The sequence below is a fragment of the Lepidochelys olivacea genome (genome assembly GCF_965140295.1).
Source record: "Lepidochelys olivacea isolate rLepOli2 genome assembly, chromosome: 2".
Classification (NCBI taxonomy): domain Eukaryota; kingdom Metazoa; phylum Chordata; order Testudines; family Cheloniidae; genus Lepidochelys; species Lepidochelys olivacea.
The window spans coordinates 37766844-37788801 of NC_140412.1; the positions used below are offsets into that span (position 1 = coordinate 37766844).

At 43.3% G+C, this 21958-nt stretch overlaps 1 protein-coding gene across 1 annotated transcript; it reads right to left on the bottom strand.

Moving 5' to 3' along the window:
- Window positions 1–2111: 2111 nt before the first annotated feature.
- On the bottom strand, window positions 2112–6885 carry ODF1 (outer dense fiber of sperm tails 1; the record flags this gene model as incomplete). The annotated part of the gene is made up of 2 exons (XM_084620111.1): window positions 2112–2480; window positions 6590–6885. The coding sequence occupies 2 exons, from the start codon at window positions 6883–6885 to the stop codon at window positions 2165–2167; spliced, it is 612 nt and encodes a 203-aa protein (XP_084476237.1). The 3' UTR covers window positions 2112–2164.
- Window positions 6886–21958: the final 15073 nt, after the last annotated feature.

Genomic DNA, 21958 nt, shown 5'->3' on the forward strand with positions numbered 1-21958 from the left:
TCAGCACTGTCACCTAACCATGAGTAAAACCTGCATGTGTGGCAATAGCAAAGGGAGAGCTGTGCAAATAACCAATTTTGTGATTTAGTGGCTGAACCAAAAAATAGAAATTCCTTCCAGGTTAACCCGAAGTTAATGTTTTTCAAATTTTTGGTGAAAATAAAGTAAAAAAAAAATTGTTTTGGGGTTGATCGACACATTTTGTTCAACCCAAAATGTTTTGGTTCTCAAGTTTTTACTTTCTATAAAATAACAAAATGGCTGTAAAATTCAAAAAGAAAAGTCACTGAATTAAAATCAAAATGTTTCCATTTGAAAATGTTGAAATAAAATGTTCTGATCTTTTTCAGTTGAAACAATTAGGCAAATTCTAAATGAATTTGTGAAATGAAATGTTTCAATCAATCTGAACATACCATTTTTTGGCCCCCAAAAAAATATTTCAGCTTTTTTCCCAGCTTTAGTCAAGGTGCTTTCTAAACACAAACCCCTGTGAAGCGAGGAAGTATTATTCATGTCTGCTGGTGAAAACCAGGATGAAGGTCTCTGGTCACAGAAAGTCTGCCAGGAGCGGGGAATGGTGGCACAAACTGCTTATAACTTCTCTTCTGCTGAGACAGTCCAGATCCATCTGCCACAACCTAGAAAGAGCATGGAGCTGGCCAGGGAGGGGCAGGACCATGTCATCTAGGAAGTGCATCAATTCCGTGCATCTTTCTCGGGCATTCTGCCTGTGAGACTCTTGCTGCCCTAAAAGGGCATTGCAATGCTTCGTCGGAGTTGTAGTTCCATGCCTTATACGCCCATTTTCCTGTATGGGCTTGGATCTCTGACTGGCCCACATCTCCCATGATGAACCATGGCCAGGGAGTCCTGTGGGTACACTCCCACCAAGAGAGGAGAAAATGGTGCATCATGGAATATGTAATCCTACCAGGAACCCCAGCCTATAGATGAGAATAGGAATAAAGCACCTAAAACTACAGCCTCAATAAGGCACCACAGCACCATTTTGAATGCACCACTTTCTCTTTCAATGGAAACAAATTCAATAGAAAATTTCCAACTAGTCCTAGTTTTTGTTTATTTGTGTTCCTAAAAATATAGGGATACACCTATGGTAACCTAGAAAACAAAAGTGTATAAATATTCATGTCCATAATGCCCAGTAAATGTCTGAATGGAACTGACTATTTTATTTCATCCCTGTTCTTAGTGAATAAAATACAAAGGCAGTTGGCAGTGCTGGAGAATGGAGAACGTATCAAGTACAGCATGAAAGGTGGGGAAGTGGTATTAGTGAGACCATTAGTGGAACACTATGTCCATGTCTTGTGTCCACACTTCAAAAATGATGCTGACTAATTGGAAAGGGTTCAAGAAAGAGCTATAAGAATGATTCAAGGTCTGGAAAATATGCCTTTATAGTAGGAAACTTAAGGAACTGTCTATTTAGTTTACCCAAAAGGAAGTTAAGAGGTGACTTGTTCACCTCTGCAGTGAAAAGATTTGATAGTTGATGGCTTTTTAGCAGAAAAAGGCATAATGAGATCCATAGGCTGGAAGCTGAAGCTACATATATTCCAACTAAAAATAACCATTAGAATTAGCCATTGGAACAGCTTACCTAGGAATATGGTAGATTTCCCATCACTTGATGCCTTTAAATCAAGACTGCATGTTTTTCTAAAAGATATGCTATAACTCGAACAAAAATTATGGACTTGATGGAGGAATTATTGGGGGAAATTCTATGGCCTGTGTTATGCAAAAGGTCAGACTAGATGATAATAATGGTCCCTTCTAGGCTTAATCTCCGAAACAATGAGCAGTGGCAATGTCAGCTTCTGGAATTATGCTACACCTATATGGGTCTTTTATTACTTAACAAGTTACCATAGTTTAGTATTTCTAAACAATTTTTTATCTTCATATTGGATAATGTCCCTATTTCTTTTGACTGCTGACAAAGTCACAAGAAACCCTTCAAAATGAAACCAAAAGACTTGCACTCAAAAAAGTAGTTTTGCAGCACTATTGTTTGTTTCTAAACTGGTCAGAACAGTTGCCAACTTATGCTTAAAAGGTAGAGTTAAAAAACACCAGAGGAGGAGTTTGTGCTATGTACATGTACAGTACTACTGCTGCTCAGAGTCCACTGTCTTCAAATTAGACTCAGGAGGCAAGGAAAACACTTGCGTGGAGTTTCAATCTTCACCATACTGCTAGGTCCTACAGTGTACATCACCTCCTCTTCATGTACCCCTGGAGGCAAGCTGATCTCCTTGGTAAGGTTTGTGTAGTTGTATTCCTTCCCTCGTAGGGTCCTACGCTCCTCCTCATGTTCAGCTGACACTTTAACCTTCCCATCTTTCACCTTCACTGTAACTTCCTCTGGGTCAAACCCCTTAACATCCATCAGAGCTAAAAGCTTATGGTCATGGCGTGAGTTCAACATCCTATTAACTCTTCTTCGAATGCTGTAATAAAAAAAATAAAACAAGAAATTTAGGTCACCAAAAATAAAAAGTCATCCATTCATCCAGACCACCTTAGAAGCTTTGGTCAAATTTTTGAAATTCCTGTTGCTGAGGTCCTCTCCCTTAGCTACTTTCATTAATAATCAGAAATTTATCCCTAGGAAGTATCAAAGTGATTCTTTGTTGTGGGTAAGAGCTGAGATTACTTAATTCAGACATCTGTGCCTGGGACCTGCTTTGAAATCATACCAAGAGGTATATAATAATGTCAATAATAAAAAATCCCATATTTTCAATATTTACAAGTAAAATATTGTATTGTCAAATATGGATTTGAAGTAGCTTTATCTAGACCTTCAACCACATTTGAGGAGTTGATCTAGGAGTAAGCCGGAACAAAAGGTTCAATTTCTAAGATATCTAATTTTGACTGAAAAAGACGTTGATAAGGAAACAACCAAGATGAAAAGATGGGAGAGAGATTTGGACAAATAAATTGATCCGGATGAGTGGGTCTCTGTGGGAAATGGGATAAACATCTTCAATTTGTGCAGCACATAAAGAATTTTTAAATAAATTACTGTATGGATGGCATTTGACTCCAGTTAAGATCCATCATATGTTTTCTACTACAGAGGCACTCCATTGGAAGGCTGTGGGGAAAGAGGAATGTGCTTGTACATATGGTGGTTGTATGCAGAATTTAGATGGTTTTGGGAGGAAATTATTAAAGACAAAATGCTGCCTTCCTGGAGATCCCCTGACTTGGTTACTTAATACTCCACTAAAGGATCTATACTTTAAACCGAATGACAAATTAATTTCTTATTGTTAGCAGCTAACTTTGTATGCCACATTATTACAAATGTGACACCCCCCCACCCCGGAATTGTGGTATCGAAAAATATGGACTATCTTTGTAATAGAAAATCTCAAGTATGTACGCAAGAGGAGCACTAAAAAGAGGATAGGTATTTAGAAATTTGGTCACCCTTTCTAGCATACTCAAGAGAGGTGGGCTCCCCACCCAGCAAGACAAAATCTTTACCAGGTTATTTGAATAAGTAATAATATGATGTAGTATTGTTAACATTTTAGTGTAACATTGCCTTAATAAAAAGTTTCAAAAAAATTTTAAAAAACGGAGTTAAGATTAATTTTGTATACAGCATGGAATAAGAACACATTTATTTGATGACAAAGTAAATCCAAGTGTAAGGTCTATTCTCATATATTAATGGAGATAGGTTCATATTTTGATGCACACTACTTGTGGAATTGGCTACACCATCAATGAACAAATATCCATGTCCTTCAGTAATCGAGGGTTTGTGTGCTCTTTGGATGAGACAACTGTGAAGGTGAAGAGTTCTGTCACCCTAAACACACAACAGCCAGCCCTCCCCATTAGCCAATAGACACCAGTGCACATCCACTTAACAAATCATCCTAAATTGTCAAATGAATGGTTATAACTAATTACATTTTCAAGTGAGAAATTGTTAAATGTGATCTATACATGAGACACACTCTTCAGGCATGCACACACAAAATTAAATGTCTCCTGTGCAGAGCTAGGATGGTGGCTGATTGGACCATTAAAATAACAATTTACAATGTGAAATGACACTAATCAACCAAAAACATGACTCTCATTCAAACCATTTACAAAATATCCAATAGAAGGTCCCAGTCTCAACTGTAACAAACTGAATGGGACATAAGATACCAAATTCAATAGATTGTGTGATGTCAGAGTATATAGGACAATAAACGATAAACTGGACACAGCAAGTCAGATGAGTTTAGCAGTTTATTACCAGTGTAGCCCAGCTCCAGGAATATTATTCCTATTCTACAAAACTAAGATGATTCAATTTAGCACAACATTTAGAAATCTATTTTTCTTCCTTTGTGAGTTCATGAATTCTGTGCTGCTGCCTCCTTGGACTTTCTCATCAATCACTTAAGGAGACTTAATCTTAGGTGAATAAATGTTGTGGAAAAGGAGTGATATGATTGGAAACTTACAGCATCCATATGAGTTTCAGTGTTCTTTGAGAGAGGATGATATTTGATTTTTCTAGACCAAAAAAATTCTTCTCTCATGTGGTGACTATAGTCAGAGCAGTGCAAGCAGATGCATAATGAAAATGTAACCAATTTCAGAAACAGGGTGGCAAGGATTACACTATGGACCTGATACTCGGGCAAAACTCTCTTCAATTTTGAAGTCATTGGCCCAGATCCTGGAGCCCTCAATCTGTTTTTACTCAGGCAAAACTTCACTGGGTTTTGCATGAGTTGCAACTTCAAAATTTGATGTTATGCATCAAATTCTGACTCAAATTCAGCTGGTGAAAATCCAGAGTATCTTCATGTTCTTCCACCTCCTCCTGCAGCCTTTGGCATATGATGTGCAGCGGGGCTGTGACTGCACTCCAGCTATTCTAAAGTGGAGGAGCTGTTACAATGGAGAGAATGTAAAGCAGTCCCGAGGCTGCTCTCACTCCTCCTAGGGTTAGCGTAAAACCCAACCAGGGACCAAGGATCACTATACAGCTCCCCGGGGCTTCCCTCTCCTCCAGCTCTGTCGCATTCCGTGGAGCCTGAGCGCAGCAGAGAATATAAGCCAATATTCAAACCTCTGTGTGTACTGGCAGCATCACATTTTTAACTGGCAAAAATCAAAACCTCACCTCCAAGCACAATATTTAACAGAAGTTTAAATTTTGAGTAGGGGAAAAACTGCAGGTAAATAAGATATATTCAAATAATTTATTAATTAAAACCTACCAAAGTCCCCACCTCTTAATGAATATGCTTCTGTCTCTCTGGCAAAGGATTTCTTACCCCTTCTTGTTTCACAAAAAGAAAAGGAGTACTTGTGGCACCTTAGAGACTAACCAATTTATTTGAGCATGAGCTTTCGTGAGCTACAGCTCACTTCATCGGATGCATACCGTGGAAACTGCAGCAGACTTTATATATACACAGAGAATATGAAACAATACCTCCTCCCACCCCACTGTCCTGCTGGTAATAGCTTATCTAAAGTGATCACCAGGTGGGCCATTTCCAGCACAAATCCAGGTTTTCTCACCCTCCACCCCCCCCCCCCCACAGATTCACTCTCCTGCTGGTGATAGCCCATCCAAAGTGACAACTCTTTACACAATGTGCATGATAATAAAGTTGGGCCATTTCCTGCACAAATCCAGGTTCTCTCACCCCCTCACCCCCCTCCCAAAAACCAGACACACAAACTCACTATCCTGCTGGTAATAGCTCATCCAAAGTGACCATTCTCCCTATAATGTGCATAATTAAGGTGGGCCATTTCCAGCACAAATCCAGGTTTTCTCACATCCCCCCCCACCCCCATACACACACAAACTCACTCTCCTGCTGGTAAAACCCCTTCAAAACTGACCACTCTCCAAGTTTAAATCCAAGTTAAACCAGAACATCTCGGGGGGGGGGGTAGGAAAAAACAAGAGGAAATAGGCTACCTTGCATAATGACTTAGCCACTCCCAGTCTCTATTTAAGCCTAAATTAATAGTATCCAATTTGCAAATGATTGCTCATTAACCTTTAACTCAAATGGCAAGTTTATCATTTATCACAGCTTCTCATTTAGAACTGGATTCTGATTTCCTTTATGCCAGTGTAAATCTGGAGCGCCATTGAATTCAATTTTATAATAAATAATACCCAACTCTTAATAGATTGAGTTACTCTGGGTTTAAAGTAAGATCGGAATCTGGCCCAAGACTAGATCTATGTATTCTCATTTACTTTTACACATAGTCTGACATTTAATTTGTTGCCTTAAATATTTTTAAATGATATCCTATTTCTTTTCCATAGGAAGACTACAATATTTAACACTCAGGCACTGTTTATATAATTATCTCCATACCTTCTAGACAATGACATTACCATTTTTTTCAAACTCTTACAGTTCCTACATTTCCCTGAAATTGAGCTTTGTCTATTATCCTGTTTACCCATTTCAACTTTACTCAAAACTCAGCTGTCAAATTCCTTTAATTCAATTTAAAGAGTCCTACTGGCTATAGAAGGCTAATAAATAAGCTCATTTACCTGTCCAGTTCTCGCTCTGCCTCCAGTTTTGCTTTAATGGCTTTCTTCTCCCAAACTGTGAGGCATGATGGTGGATGACAATGTGGATGTATAGCACACAGGCAATGTGGATACGGGTGTACTTCACACTCACAGTGTGGATGCAGGTGTATATCACACAGGCAGTGTGGATGCAGGAGTGTATTGCATAGGTAATGTGGATGCATGTCCATCAGCCTTATCTGTCTCCTTATTTCTCTATCTGCCTTTCTCAAATCTCGCTTGGCATCTTCCAAAAAGCGACAGCACAAAGACATCTTAAAGCTTTAAACCATATTAGCGTACGAGTACAACTTTTGATAACTTGCACTCGTGTGAGAAAAAATTGTCTTGCAAGCTCTGGCCAGAAGTTAGTTTTAAAAAACAAACTGCAGATGCTTTAGCTATATTCCAGCAGTCATTTTATGACATCAGCAGCCTGCAAATGTGTCACAATCCTGCAGTTGGCATGGGAACTGCAATCAGTGGCTGTCTCCCAGAAAGTTATTAAATGCAAAACACTACATGGATTAAACACTCTGGTTGGTATTTCATACTCACACAAGTTAGTCAGTTCAACATTTTGGACAATTTATGGATTCCCCAGCAAGTGTAACTTGGCCCCATTGTACATACATATTATTTTGTGTCACTCTATATGGTGTCCGCTTATACTGTTTGCTCTAATAGAGTATTTTCTCACTCGTAAAGTTTCAATCACAGTATTGCATTAATATAGTTATTCACATTTATTTCCTCTTTTTTAAAATACAACATATGAACCAAAGCTGGGAGAATGTGCACAGGTGTTTTCAGCCCTTATATAGGCAAAATACTCTGTGGATCAAATCCTGAAGTCTTTATTCACTTTTTAACTCAGACTTTACTCAATCCCCGGTGGGGTTAGATGTGCTACCTGAAGCCTGCTGTTGACCACAAATATTTATAGCAGGAGATGGCACATTTTTTTGTAGTTTTTTTACAGCTGTTTTTAATGTTTTGTTTTGTTTTCGTGCTTGCTGGTTTTGTTTTGTTTTGGCCTGCTTGCTGCTACGTTAGGAGAGTGGGAGCATTTTAAGGCTTTGTAGCTTTTTTGCTTTTTTAAACTTGTTTTTGTTTTTTTTACTCGCCCTGCCAATTTTGTGGCATGTTGTTTGAACCATTTAACAGCCATGGTTATAGTTTGCAATATTTTACATTTTAAGGTTACATTTTTTGCCTTAGCCTTACGGACTTTATTTTATGTTTTTTCCCCACTATATTCTTAAAATTTATATGGACCTTTTTTGCTAGCAACCCAGCATATTCATACCGTATTACACTCTGTGGGGATTTGCAGGGAGGGATGAAGGGGGTTTTTTAGCTTGTAGTTTTTTGTTATGTTAGATTGCGATTTTTACAGAGGACAGCTTGCTGACATACCAGATCAGTAGTCGTGGGTTACCAGTGTGGTTACATGTTTGGCTGCGTGTGTGTTTTTCCTGTGTGCTGTCCCAGCTCTGCGCAGACAGCTGGCACAGCAGACCTCGAGTGAACCGCCCAATGACCACAAGATCCGTTAAGGTCAAAGGCACCCAGCCAGGTTTATTGTTGACAAAGCACGGTAATAGCACCTGGCAGACTCTATGAGGATACGTATGTCCGTGACGATGCATGCAGTTCAATGAATGACAGGCCTTTCCATTCCCCCCTTGGCTGGGCGAAGACACTCTTAGAGGTGCCTTTATATACGCTGACATAAACCAGTTATGTACTGCCCCTTGGGCATAATTAGTTACTGCCCCCTAATGTGGCTAGTTATTACCCATTTTTTGGTTAATAAGTTTTAATTAAAACACTTTTATTAACATGGTTTAATTAAAGTATTTTTATTTATCACACTGTTATGCTAACCTTATCTTTTAGAAGGGGGTCAGTGTGTTCCTGTTATCCTGGAGGAATGTTTTTGTAAACATCCTTTCTATCGGATGTTTTGTTACCACTCTTCTGAAATTTGTTTGCATAAGTACTTTGTGCTGAGCACTTCTTAAAAATGTGTGTTTCTGCATTATCAGCCCTGTTCTTGTCAGAGTCTGTAAACTTGCAAGCAGGCAGAGCCTGATATTAGCTCACAGCCTAATTTTTGCTACCTTTGCTTTATATTAGCAAAGCTTGCCCACTACTATAGGTCAGGCCTCATATCTCAGGCTTTCTTCCTACTACAGTTGGCTTTATAGACCCTGGAGGTCCTTGGCCATTGTCACAATTTGCCCTCACCTCTGTCTGTCAATGCCATATTTTTCCCATGGATGGTAATGCACATAAAGAGCTCTTAGGTCTTGCTCAATATTATTCATCCATGTTCTCATTGGCTTGCCATGAAGATGGATACCCTAAGGTTGTTCTCCCAACAGAGGCTTAGCTAGCCTGGCTTGTGTTATCGTAATTACACGCCCAGCCCACTGAACTTGTTGGAATTTCAATTCAATCCTTACTCAGGTCAAAATTGCCTCTGACTTCATTGCCTTCAGAGCCTCACTTGAGGAAGCCATGAGTTAAAAGTGTGAAAGGAATTTTGCCTGAACAGTAACACAATTACTATCCCTCTTAAAAAATTATTCCATCAATGTTCACCTCCTTGGTACTTTTGTTGCTTCACTTACCCCAATCTTGAAAAAAGGAAAAAATGTAAATTAAAGAGAGATGTACTGTGTATGCTGATTTAAAGACAATGTGGCTATTGCTTAGAGTTACAGGGGATTGATTCCATTGTCAAAGTGGTATTTGAAGGTACAATGCAAGCACTTCTCTATGTATCTATCATGTGCTCATCCCTACAGTATCTGAAAAAGATTATGGCCCAGATTGCCAGCTATGTTACAGCCCCTTTATGCCAATGTAAAGCTAGGGAGTCCCTACCCCTAGCAAATATCTAGCTTAGGTGGATTTTTAATGTGGCATAGGATTGGTAACAGCTCTACGGCCTAGGACGTGTAGCCAGAACATGGCAGGGTCAAGGGGAAAATGGCTAGATGCACTCCAGCGATTTTCAGCTGCCAGAACAGCCTGTTGGGGCTGAGGGCAGCCAAGTCTAAATTAGAGTATCCCTGAGGCTGCTCTGACTTACACCTAGGGTTAAACAGGGCCCTGGCTGGCTTGAGAATATGAAGAAATGCAAAAGTGGCATCAAACCACTTTTGTCACCACCAGAGCCTATGCTGAGCACAACGTGACTGTAACTGAGAAACTGGCCCTTTTTATTGGTTATTTGGAGACTTTCAGTTTGTATTATTTGGAGTTCAATTATTTAGGTTTAATACTTTTGTACTAACTGGAAAAGGCTATTTGTTATTGTAAATAGTTTCCCATTTTTTGTATGTTAATGCTCTGTGCATGTCTTAGTAGGAGAGGCATGTTTCAAAATTGTCAAGAATGTTCAGACAAGGGTGCCTTCATTTAGGAACTAAATCTATAGGAGTCATTAAGGAGGCTTAGTTCAGGCACTTAAGATTGAAAATTTTGGCCTTGAAAAATAAAATGATCATTTATTGTTTTCATGCTCATCTACCTTAGTGACCGGGATGTGGGTAGTAGTGCCTAGTGGTTGGAGCGCGAGTCATTGGTCATTAGTGTTAGAGCTGGAGTCACAGGCCAGGCTCCTGAGCCAATGCTCATAGCTGGAGTCAGAACCCAGAGTCAGAGGCCAGATCTGAAGCCAAAAATCAGAGCCAAGGGTCAGCATTGAGTTCCCTGAAGTGAGACAAGGCAGGGGCAAGACTAGGAACAAGGAACTACTGCAGCTGTGGGCAAGCATTTTGAGCAGTAGCTAAACTGCTGCTGGGATTAAGAGCCAGTCTGCAGACCCTTCTTATCAGTCAGGCAGTGTAGCCAATCAGGCAGCCTATTATAGGCCAGCTGCATTTTTTAGGTTGCCTGGAGACTGGTTCTGATTCCTGACACTAGTACCTAAATAGTTCAAATAATATCAGCTGATCCAGGTACTCCCCTTTGTACCTGACTTTTACAGCTCTTACATCACAGGCTCTCTTACTCAAAGTATCACATCAACAATGAGTAACATCATAGTAAGAGACATGATATTTCAGTCAACAAGAGAACAAGGAACAAACTGTATAACCCATTCAGAATATAGAAGCATTTATTTGAGATGACAGTTTTACCTTTTCAATACAACAGTATGATGAATAGTAATGTCCATTTGCTCAGTGAACTTTGGAGCAATTTTCTGAAGCAGCATTATGATAAAGGTTTGTGAGTCACAAGCTGATGCCTTTAAGGACTTTTGCAACTACAATCTTCCTCATGTTGTTGCATCAGTTGTTGCTGAAAATGACACGTATGTGTCCTAATCTCAGCTAGATGCCACTAGCATTGTTATAGATTTGCCGGACTCACGGGGGGGAACACACTGGCATAGCTAAAAGTAATTGTGAGCAGCATAACTCAAAGAAGGTTTAAAGCTAATACTGCTAGTTAATTATCAGTCCACAAGGGTTTATTCCACTCTGCAGGGCATTTTCTAGCTCAGTTCTTCTAGGTGACTGAGCTAATAGCTCAGGAATTGCCACAACCTAAGTCTATCAGATACTGAACATGCCATCCAACTGAAAGCCATTTTCTGCTGTTCTAGAATAGCCCTGCTGAACATGTTAAGCAGGATGGGAAACACGAAAGGACTCCTACATTGTTAAGAAGTTGACTGAGGCCTTATCAAAAGAAGTGGAACATGTTCCTTTGAGGTGTCTGACAAAACATTCCTTTCCCCAGATGCTATAATGAAGGTGGGCTGATTGAACCTGAAGAACTGATGCCATATATTAATGATGGCAACATCAGAAAATTTCCCTGTAATCAACCATATGCTAGAATGCATTGACCTTGATGAGCATATTCAGAGAGGTGACTAATGTTAGGTGCCAGTGTTACAGGAGGAAGAACTGAAAAATGGGATAACAGAGTAGGCCTGCTTCCCCACTGTCCTGCACTGTGTGTTCTCACTTACACCTGTGCAAAGTGAGTGTTCAGGGCTATCTTTCTGATCCACACTGCACTCCCTTTGCACCTGGGTCAATCACAGCACAAGGTGCAAGACAGTGGAGAATTAGGCCCAAAGTGGTGACGTGATTTTCAAAAGAAAAGCTGTGTTTTTAAACCATTAAGGACCCACACAAGTTATTACTTTTCTGGGGTTTTACCCCAGCTTCAAGCACTTCAGGGAAACAAATGCCAGCTTACCACGGAGAGCTGCCACCTGATGCAAGAGTTTGCTTCTGAAGCCACTCACTGTTGCACCAGATTGAGGTGAGCCAGCCTCCTCCCATGGGCTGAGCAAATTGAACACCATGTCCATGCAATACTTCCAGACCTGTCAGTCAGATGACTGAGGGGGAAATCCTTGTCTAGAGGAAGATGAGGTGCAACAGGACAGCCCAAGTGGAGGAAAGTTGTTAAAAGCAGGAAAATAAATTCCTTGAAACTTTATTTTGGCTCTCAGAACTTCTTCCCCATTTTGTCCCTCAGGGCCTCATCTCAGGGATGCCTTCATTGTTAAAAAAAAACAACTCCAAATAGAATCTAATTTTTTCCATTAGTGCTACGTCTCCTTTCATCACTGTTGAGAGATGCACAATGCTCTGTTGGCTTCACAGGCTGTGTCCTCTGCCTCTCTACACTTCTGGCCTTTGTCACCCCAGACAGTGAAAGATCAGCCCTAAAAATCAGACCCAGCTGAAACGGGGGGGGACCATGGCCCTCCCACTTTTTGAAAGTGGGCAGGCCTGGCCCATCCTCTTTCTACCACAGGACCCACCCCTACCCCTCTTCTTTCCCCCCAAAGCCCCATGGCAGCTGGAGCCTGGCTGGCCAGCCCGGGCAGCTGTGAACCCTCCACCTGCCTGGAGTGGGCCCCCCCCGACCAAGAGCAGTCTCCAGCTTATGTCCCTGCTCCCTGGGATCCTGCCCAGGGCAGGTGGAGGGTCTGCGTCTCTCCACAGCTGCCTGCACGGCTCTTACCATGACTGGGCTGCAGCTCCAAGGCCCCGTCCCCAGCTGGAGCCGGGTCGCAGGCAGCTGTGGGAAGCCACAGACCCTCCATCTGCCCTGGGCCGGGGGCTGCTCTTGGAGGCCCCCCACCCAGGGGAGGGGCCTGGGCTCCCCGGCCCCTCTCCAGCTTGGCCTGGGGTGGGGCCTCAGAGGAGGAGAGGAAAGGCAGGGGTGGGGCCACAGAGGGGACGAGGGCACCTAGGCCCCCCACTTTTAGAAAGTCTTTGCTGCCCCTGAAAGCTCTAACAATGGATGCATTGGTTGGCCTGCTAATTGTTTGTGTATTTTTAGAGTATGCCTGCTGTAATATGACCATTTCAAAAATAAAATGTATTTGTTTATAAAAACCAAATACCTGTTTACGTACAGATATTTTGTAACCGTAGTAAGATACTCCGGGGTACAGGACTGAAATTAGCATCAGGCAACCCAGGTGATGGGCTGGGTGCCAGGCTCGGGGGGGGGGTAGGGGATGTGCCAGGCTCCGTGTGCTGTTTTTGTTGTTAGCGACAAAAGGGAAAAAATAGAAAGTTTGCAGTAAAATGTTTCAGGTATTCCATATGTGGATTCATTTTTCACTAATCTCCCAAAATGTTCTGGACATTTGTAGAATCTCATGAAACCTTCCAGACTTTCCAAGACCTACATTTTTCTTGAACTGTCCTAGCCCTGGTCTACACTAGGACTTTAGGTCGAATTTAGCAGTGTTAAATCGATGTAAACCTGCACCCGTCCACATGATGAAGCCCTTTATTTCGACTTAAAGGGCTCTTAAAATCGATTTCCTTACTCCACCCTTGACAAGTGGATTAGCGCTTAAATCGGCCTTGCCGGGTCAAATTTGGGGTACTGTGGACACAATTCGACGGTATTGGCCTCTGGGAGCTATCCCAGAGTGCTCCAATGTGACTGCTCTGGACAACACTCTCAACTCAGATGCACTGGCCAGGTAGACAGGAAAAGAACTGCGAACTTTTGAATCTCATTTTCTGTTTGGCCAGCGTGGCAAGCTGCAGGTGACCATGCAGAGCTCATCAGCAGAGGTGACCATGATGGAGTCCCAGAATCGCAAAAGAGCTCCAGCATGGACCGAACGGGAGGTATGGGATCTGATCGCTGTATGGGGAGAGGAATCCGTGCTATCAGAACTCTGTTCCAGTTTTCGAAATGCTAAAACCTTTGTCAAATCTCCCAGGGCATGAAGGACAGAGGCCATAACAGGGACCCGAAGCAGTGCCGTGTGAAACTTAAGGAGCTGAGGCAAGCCTACCAGAAAACCAGAAAGGTGAACGGCCACTCCGGGTCAGAGCCCCAAACATGCCGCTTCTATGATGAGCTGCATGCCATTTTAGGGGGTTCAGCCACCACTACCCCAGCCATGTTGTTTGACTCCTTCAATGGAGATGGAGGCAACACGGAAGCAGGTTTTGGGGACGAAGAAGATAGCTCAGAGCAAGCAAACAGAGAAACTGGTTTTCCCGACAGCCAGGAACTGTTTCTCACCCTGGACCTGGAGCCAGTACACCCCGAACCCACTCAAGGCTGCCTCCTGGACCCAGCAGGCAGAGAAGGGACCTCCAGTGAGTGTACCTTTTAAAATACCATACATGGTTTAAAAGCAAGCATGTGAAAGGATTAATTTGCCCTAGCATTCGCGGCTCTCCTGGATGTACTCCCAAAGCCTTTGCAAAAGGTTTCTGGGGAGGGCAGCCTTATTGCATCCTCCATGGTAGGACACTTTACCACTCCAGGCCAGTAACACGTACTCGGGAATCATTGTACAACAAAGCATTGCAGTGTATGTTTGCTGGCGTTCAAACAACATCCGTTCTTTATCTCTCTGTGTTACCCTCAGGAGAGTGGTCACCTGGTTGAAATAGGGTGTTTTTCTTCAGGGGACACTCAGAGGTGCCTGTTCCTGCTGGGCTGTTTGCCTGTGGCTGAACAGAAATGTTCCCCGCTGTTAGCCACGGGGAGGGGGGAGGGTTGAGGGGGTAGCCACACGGTGGGGGGAGGCAAAATGCGACCTTGTAACGAAAGCACATGTGCTATGTATGTAATGTTAACAGCAAGGTTTACCCTGAAAGAGTGTAGCCACTGTTTTATAAAATGTGTCTTTTTAAATACCGCTGTCCCTTTTCTTTTCTCCACCAGCTGCATGTGTTTCAATGATCACAGGATCTTCTCCTTCCCAGAGGCTAGTGAAGATTAGAAAGAAAAAAAACGCACTCGTGATGAAATGTTCTCTGAGTTCATGCTGTCCTCCCACACTGACAGAGCACAGACGAATGCGTGGAGGCAAATAATGTCAGAGTGCAGGAAAGCACAAAATGACTGGGAGGAGAGGTGGTGGGCTGAAGAGAATAAGTGGCGGGATGAAGCTCAAAATGTGGTGGCAGCATGATGAGAGGAGGCAGGATTCAATTCTGAGGCTGCTAGAGGATCAAACCAGTATGCTCTAGTGTATGGTTGAGCTGCAGCAAAGGCAGCTGGAGCACAGACTGCCACTACAGCCCCTGTGTAACCAACCGCCCTCCTCCCCAAGTTCCATAGCCTCCACACCCAGACACCCAAGAATGCAGTGGGGGGGCCTCCAGCCAACCAGCCACTCCACCACAGAGGATTGCCCAAAAAAAAGGTGGCTGGCATTCAATAAATTTTAAAGTTGTAAACTTTTAAAGTGCTGTGCTTAAAGTGCTGTGTGGCATTTTCCTTCCCTCCTCCACCACCCCTCCTGGGCTACCTTGGTAGTCATCCCCCTATTTGTGTGATGAATGAATAAAGAATGCATGAATGTGAAGCAACAATGACTTTATTGCCCCTGCAAGCGGTGATCGAAGGGAGGAGGGGAGGGTGGTTAGCTTACAGGGAAGTAGAGTGAACCAAGGGGGGAGGGGCTTCATCAAGGAGAAACAAACAGAACTTTCACACCGTAGCCTGGCCAGTCATGAAACTGGTTTTCAAAGCTTCTCTGCTGCGTACTGCACCCTCTTGTGCTCTAACCGCCCTGGTGTCTGGCTGTGCGTAACCAGCAGCCAGGCGATTTGCCTCAACCTCCCACCCCGACATAAATGTCTCCCTCTTACTCTCACAGATATTGTGGAGCACACAGCAAGCAGTAATAACAGTGGGAATATTGGTTTCGCTGAGGTCTAAGCGAGTCAGTAAACTGCGCCAGCGCGCCTTTAAACGTCCAAATGCACATTCTACCACCATTCTGCACTTGCTCAGCCTGTAGTTGAACAGCTCCTGACTACTGTCCAGGCTGCCTGTGTATGGCTTCATGAGCCATAGCATTAAGGGGTAGGCTGGGTGCCCAAGGCTAACTATAGGCATTTCAACTTCCCCAACAGTTATTTTCTGGACTGGGAATAAAGTCCCTTCCTGCAGCTTTTGAAACAGACCAGAGTTCCTGAAGATGTGAGCATCATGTACCTTTCCCGGCCATCCCACGTTGATGGTGGTGGGACGGCCCTTGTGATCCACCAGGGCTTGCAGCACTATTGAAAAGTACCCCTTGCGGTTTATATACTCGCCGGCTTGGTGCTCCGGTGCCAAGATAGGGATATGGGTTCCGTCTATGGCCCCACCACAGTTAGGGAATCCCCTTGCAGCAAAGCCATCCACTATGACCTGCACATTTCCCAGGGTCACTACCCTTGATATCAGCAGATCTTGGATTGCGTGGGCTACTTGCATCACAGCAGCCCCCACAGTAGATTTGCCCACTCCAAATTGATTCCTAACTGACCGGTAGCTGTCTGGCGTTGCAAGCTTCCACAGGGCTATCACCACTCACTTCTCAAATGTGAGGGCTGCTCTCATCTTGGTATTCATGCGCTTCAGGGCAGGGGAAAGCAAGTCAAAGTTCCATGAAAGTGCCCTTATGCATACGAAAGTTTCGCAGCCACTGGGAATCGTCCCAGACCTGCAACGCTATGCGGTCCCACCAGTCTGTGCTTGTTTCCCGAGCCCAGAATCGGCGTTCCACAGCATGAACCTGCCCCATTAGCACCATGATGCATGCATTGGCAGGGCCCATGCTTTCAGAGAAATCTGTGTCCATGTCCTGATCACTCACGCGACCGCGCTGACGTCACCTCCGCGCCTGGTATCGCTCTGCCAGGTTCTGGTGCTGCATATACTGCTGGATAATGCATGTGGTGTTTAATGTGCTCCTAATTGCCAAAGTGAGCTGAGTGGCCTCCATGCTTGCCTTGGTATGGCGTCCGCACAGAAAAAAGGTGCGGAATGATTGTCTGCTGTTGCTCTGACGGAGGGAGGGGTGACTGACGACACAGTTTACAGGGTTGGCTTCAGGGAGCTAAAATCAACAAAGGGGGTGGCTTTACATCAAGGAGTATTTCAGGCAGGACTTCACGGAGGGTTCCAATAAGAAAAGTTATTGTTCTTATTGGAACAAGGCGGTTAGTCTGGCCTCTGATTGATACATGGCTAGATTTACCTCGCTGCACCTTCTCTGTGAGTGACTGCAGTGTGACCTAGAGGAATGAGTCCCCTAGACGGGGGAGGGGAAGCAAATGAGTACAAAACAAATCTGGTCTATTTCTTTTTTGATCCACTCCATCTATCTTTTACATCTTTGGCTGGCAGCAGATGGTGCAGAAGGACTGCAAGCCATCCACATCTCATGGCTGCTCGGCAGAAGATGGTGCAGTAGGACTGCTAGCCATCCTCATCTCTTGCCTGCCTGGCAGAAGATTGTACAGTAAGACTGCTAGCAATCCGTATCGCCTGCCTGCTCACCATAAGATGGTTCAATAGGACTGACTGCAGGACTAAAGAGAATGACCTGGTCAAGTCACTCCAAATTTAGTCCCTGCGCCCATGTCTGGCCAGGCGCTCCTGATCGACCTCACACAGGCGACCAGGAGCACCTCAGACATGACGATGATGGCTACCAGTCCTATTGCACCATCTGCTGCCACAAGGCAAGGGGTTGCTGCTGCGTAGCAATGCAGTACCACATCTGCCAGCATCCAGGAGACATACGGTGACGGTTAGCTGAGCGGGCTCCATGCTTGCCGTGGTATGGTGTCTGCACAGGTAACTCAAGAAAAAAGGCGCGAAATGATTGTCTGCTGCTGCTTTCACGGAGGGAGGGAGGGAACGGGGGCCTGACGATATGTACCCAGAACCACCCGTGACAATGTTTTAGCCCCATCAGGCATTGGGATCTCAACCCAGAATTCCAATGGGCAGCGGAGACTGGAAACTGTGGGATAGCTACCCACAGTGCAACGCTCCGGAAGTCGACGCTTGCCTCGGTACTGTGGAAGCACTCCGCCGAGTTAATGCACTTAGAGCATTTTCTGTGGGGACACACACACTTGAATATATAAAACAGATTTCTAAAAAAACTACTTCTATAAATTCGACCTAATTTCATAGTGTAGACATACCCCTAGACTGCTGTGAGCCATGCCTTTGCAGGGATATAAGGAGTGGGGCGTTGCCAGTCAGTGAGATATAAGAACCAAGCGAAGAGAGAGCCACCTGTGATGTTGTGAACCTGGTTTTATTGTGTAATTGTGAAAGTGTACTTGTGTTTTAAGACTTGGTGCGTACGTAGTGACTAATCAAGGACATATTTAAATCAGATGCCAGAGGTACCAAACCTCGATCTATGCGACAATATAAAATACTGTTACTTCTTTTGCCATGCTGAACACAATATTTGAGGACTTTTTAAGACTGAGAAACATTGACTTTTGCTCTCACTAATGCTTTGTTTTTCCTGGTTGAAAATAAAGATACCGCCGAAGAAGCCTTCAGGTGCTCAGTATTGGAAGCAAAAAGTTCAGTTGCAATCTAGTTTGTAGCAAGGGGTAAATCGGATGGGAAATTATTTTTTTGCATTTGCTTATATATGGCATGAATAAATACAGATTTACTGATCCTAGCATGCAAATTTATCATCTTATATGACAGGGATGAATCATGCATGCAAATCGTGCATTAGAGTCATGAAATGGGATACAAATGTAAAAAAATAAGGTATTAGATAGGTAACAAATGGTAGGGGGTGGAGCGCTGAAAACACTCTTCACCTGGGGTGCCATTTGGTCTAGGGCCAGTCCTGCCAAGGTGTATCATGCTCAGGTATTGTCCCTCCTTCGGTGGTTACTGCACTTAGACTAGGTAGCCTGAACCCTCTAAACTTTCCAGGGATAGGACATTCACAAGAGCTCAGCAGTGTCCCAATTCTACTCCCCATTGAGCTCAATGGTACAGATCCTATTGACTTAAAATGGGAGCAGAGTTAGGACAGTGCTGAACTCTTCTGAATATGCCACGCAAGGTTCACAACCTTCTCTTTGAGAACTCCACCCTCAAAATCTTGGACCAAATTCAAAGGCAAATCTAAGAGAGTTTAAGTCTAGAGGGAGCCTAAATTGGAAATTTAGGTCTTCTTTCAGCCCCCCCCACCCCAGCATGTATATTGCACCAGTTTAGACTCCGATATACTCACCACCACTGATCAATATCTAACTTACACCCCTCCTTACACATCGCCTCTGAATTGGCTATTCAGAGGATAAGAGCATCTAAACTGCTGTAATCCATCTGCTGAATGTCCAGAAGAGAGGAGCATAGCAAGAAAAGCAACTAACAGGAGGATGTAAGAAGGGCATGAGGCCATATTCTGCAGGCTTCTCCATATGTTACTTATATCTGTTTATATACCAACTTACTGAAATATAAAGAAGCTTATCAGTCTACAACAGTCTTACTGAGCACAATGGTGTTGGACACCCTCTTACCCTTTGCTTCTGAATTTGTAACTGAATGACTGTAGCAGTAGGTCACAACTGTCTCCTTCTGAAGTGTGTCCAAGCTGCTCTTGGTTGGCCAGAGTGGTTGTTGCACTCCATCCCCCTTGAGGATGAGTGTTTAGTTCTTTGGCTGACAGAGAGTCAGAGACTGAGTTTGGGTACTGAAGTTAAGAGTCATATGTTGTGTTACTGCTAGACTGCATGGCCACCACAAAGACCAGATATCTCAGGCAAGAAGTTTACTTCCTTAGCAGAAGGCAACCTTCTCCAGATTATGGCAGGGTTTTAACGGGCTTTTCCTGAAATCTACTTGTGCCAGTGGCAAAAAAAAACAAAACTTAAGGGATGAACCTGCTCTTGGGAAGGACATTTTACTACTGCCCACCATGGTTATTCCTTTGTAACTAATGGCCAAAATAGCATCAGACTAGAAGATTTCACAATAGAAAAGTAAACAGTATCTGAGTACATCTGTGGCAATGGCCACTCACCTGTTGATAAGACTCTAAAGTTGGCATGCTAATATTTTGCCAGGGGCCTCTGTCAAGGACAACATTTATTTGGTTAAAGAGGTACCAAGTGCTCCCATTGTTTACAATGTTGCTGTGAAATTCTCGAGTTTAGGCCAGGTCTACGCTACAGATTTATATTGGTATAACTACATTGCTCAGGGGTGTGAATTTATATGGTCCTAACCCCACCATGTAGACAACACTATGCTGGTGGGAGGTGAGCTACCTACACCAATGGGAAAAGCTCTTCCATCAGCATAGTAGCTTCACCTGAGCGCTACAGCTGCCCTGCTGATGCAGCATTTTACGTGTAGACCTGCCTTGAGAGTCACCTTTCTCTACTGTTTGAAGCATATGAATGACTATTACTATAATAGGTTTCAGAGTAGCAGCCGTGTTAGTCTGTATTCGCAAAAAGAAAAAAGGAGTACTTGTGGCACCTTCGAGACCAACCAATTTATTTGAGCATAAGCTTTCGTGAGCTACAGCTCACTTCATCGGGTGCATGGATGCATCCAATGAAGTGAGCTATAGCTCACGAAAGCTTATGCTCAAATAAATTGGTTGGTCTCGAAGGTGCCACAAGTACTCCTTTTTCTTATTATAATAGGGTATTGCAAATTTCTGTAGTACTTTGCATACATCGAAAGAGAAATGTTTTCTGCCCCAAAGCCTACAATCTAATTAGGACAAGACAATTCAGGGTTAACTTCTCACTTGTGGGAGGATATTATGCACAGCTGTGGTCAAAGAGGCAATGTGACTAGAAAGGGGCCTGAGGAGCAGCACAGAGAACCAAACCATCTATGTGGACACACTGCAACCTGTAGGATTTCCTGTAGCACGTGTTACTCTTGTTTTTCCCAGCTATTATATTAGTTAAACGTCAATGTTCAATGCTAAAAAACCACAAAGAAAACAAAACTGTCAAGGTTATTTAAGGGGAACACCTGCCCACACAAACCCTTCAAAGTGAGGAAATGTAGAGTTAATGTAAACTTACTCAGTACACCATAATTCCCAAATATCACATTTACCAGAGTCACTTGCCCCTCCCTCTATATATGTTCCATCACCTCCAGTATGTACACCAGCACTATGCATGGACCATATTCCCTGACTTTGCGCTATAACAGAAAACCTTAACTCTACCTCAGCAACATCAGTGTTAACTGTATGACTTGTTGTCGTCTCATGGCTGGCTTTGCAACAAATCTAAAGAGTGAGATAATATTATGATAAAAATCACCCTTAAAATTATCCACAACATTTTCCGTATATATTATTCAAAAAATTATAACTTCATTCAAAGACAGCCAGTGTGTGAACAATTCCTGTTTCTTTACCTTTCTGACTTGGATTTTTCTCTCTTTAAAATTCTAACATTCTCCAGCATCTTTGGCTCCACTTGAAAGAACTCCTGACAGGATCTGTCTCACATAGTAAGATTTTGAATAATTTATTTCATTCAGGAGGTTTTCTTTGCCAAGTCATATCTGAAGCAATGAGATCTGGAACAAACCATTCAAACAGAGTACTGAGCTAAATCTTTCTGACAGAATCTTAGGGGTGCAGTCGGCACACGCTAATTTTAATGAAGGAAACTGAACAAATGAGTGTGTTAACACAACATTGCATCTGTGAATGAAAAAAATCTCAAATGCAAAAATAACTGGAGTTAAACCTGCCTTGATTCATTTCAATAACTGGGACTAGGTACATTACAACACATGAGGCCCAGACTCAATGAACCTGGCACAGGCAGGTAAACCCCACCTCCCTATTCTAGCCTGGGGGAGTATTCCCCATGAAGGGAGGCTGGTGATCTCATCCTCCCTCAGCATTCTCATGAGGAAGAGGAGCAGCATTAGTGTACAGCCAGGACTCCACACGAGCCAGTAGAAGCTGCTATGGATATGCTGAACCAGTACATCTCCTGCCATACTCCCTCCCAAACAGCACTGGCCACTTTTTTGGCTAGGCGGGCTCCCCGCCTGTTA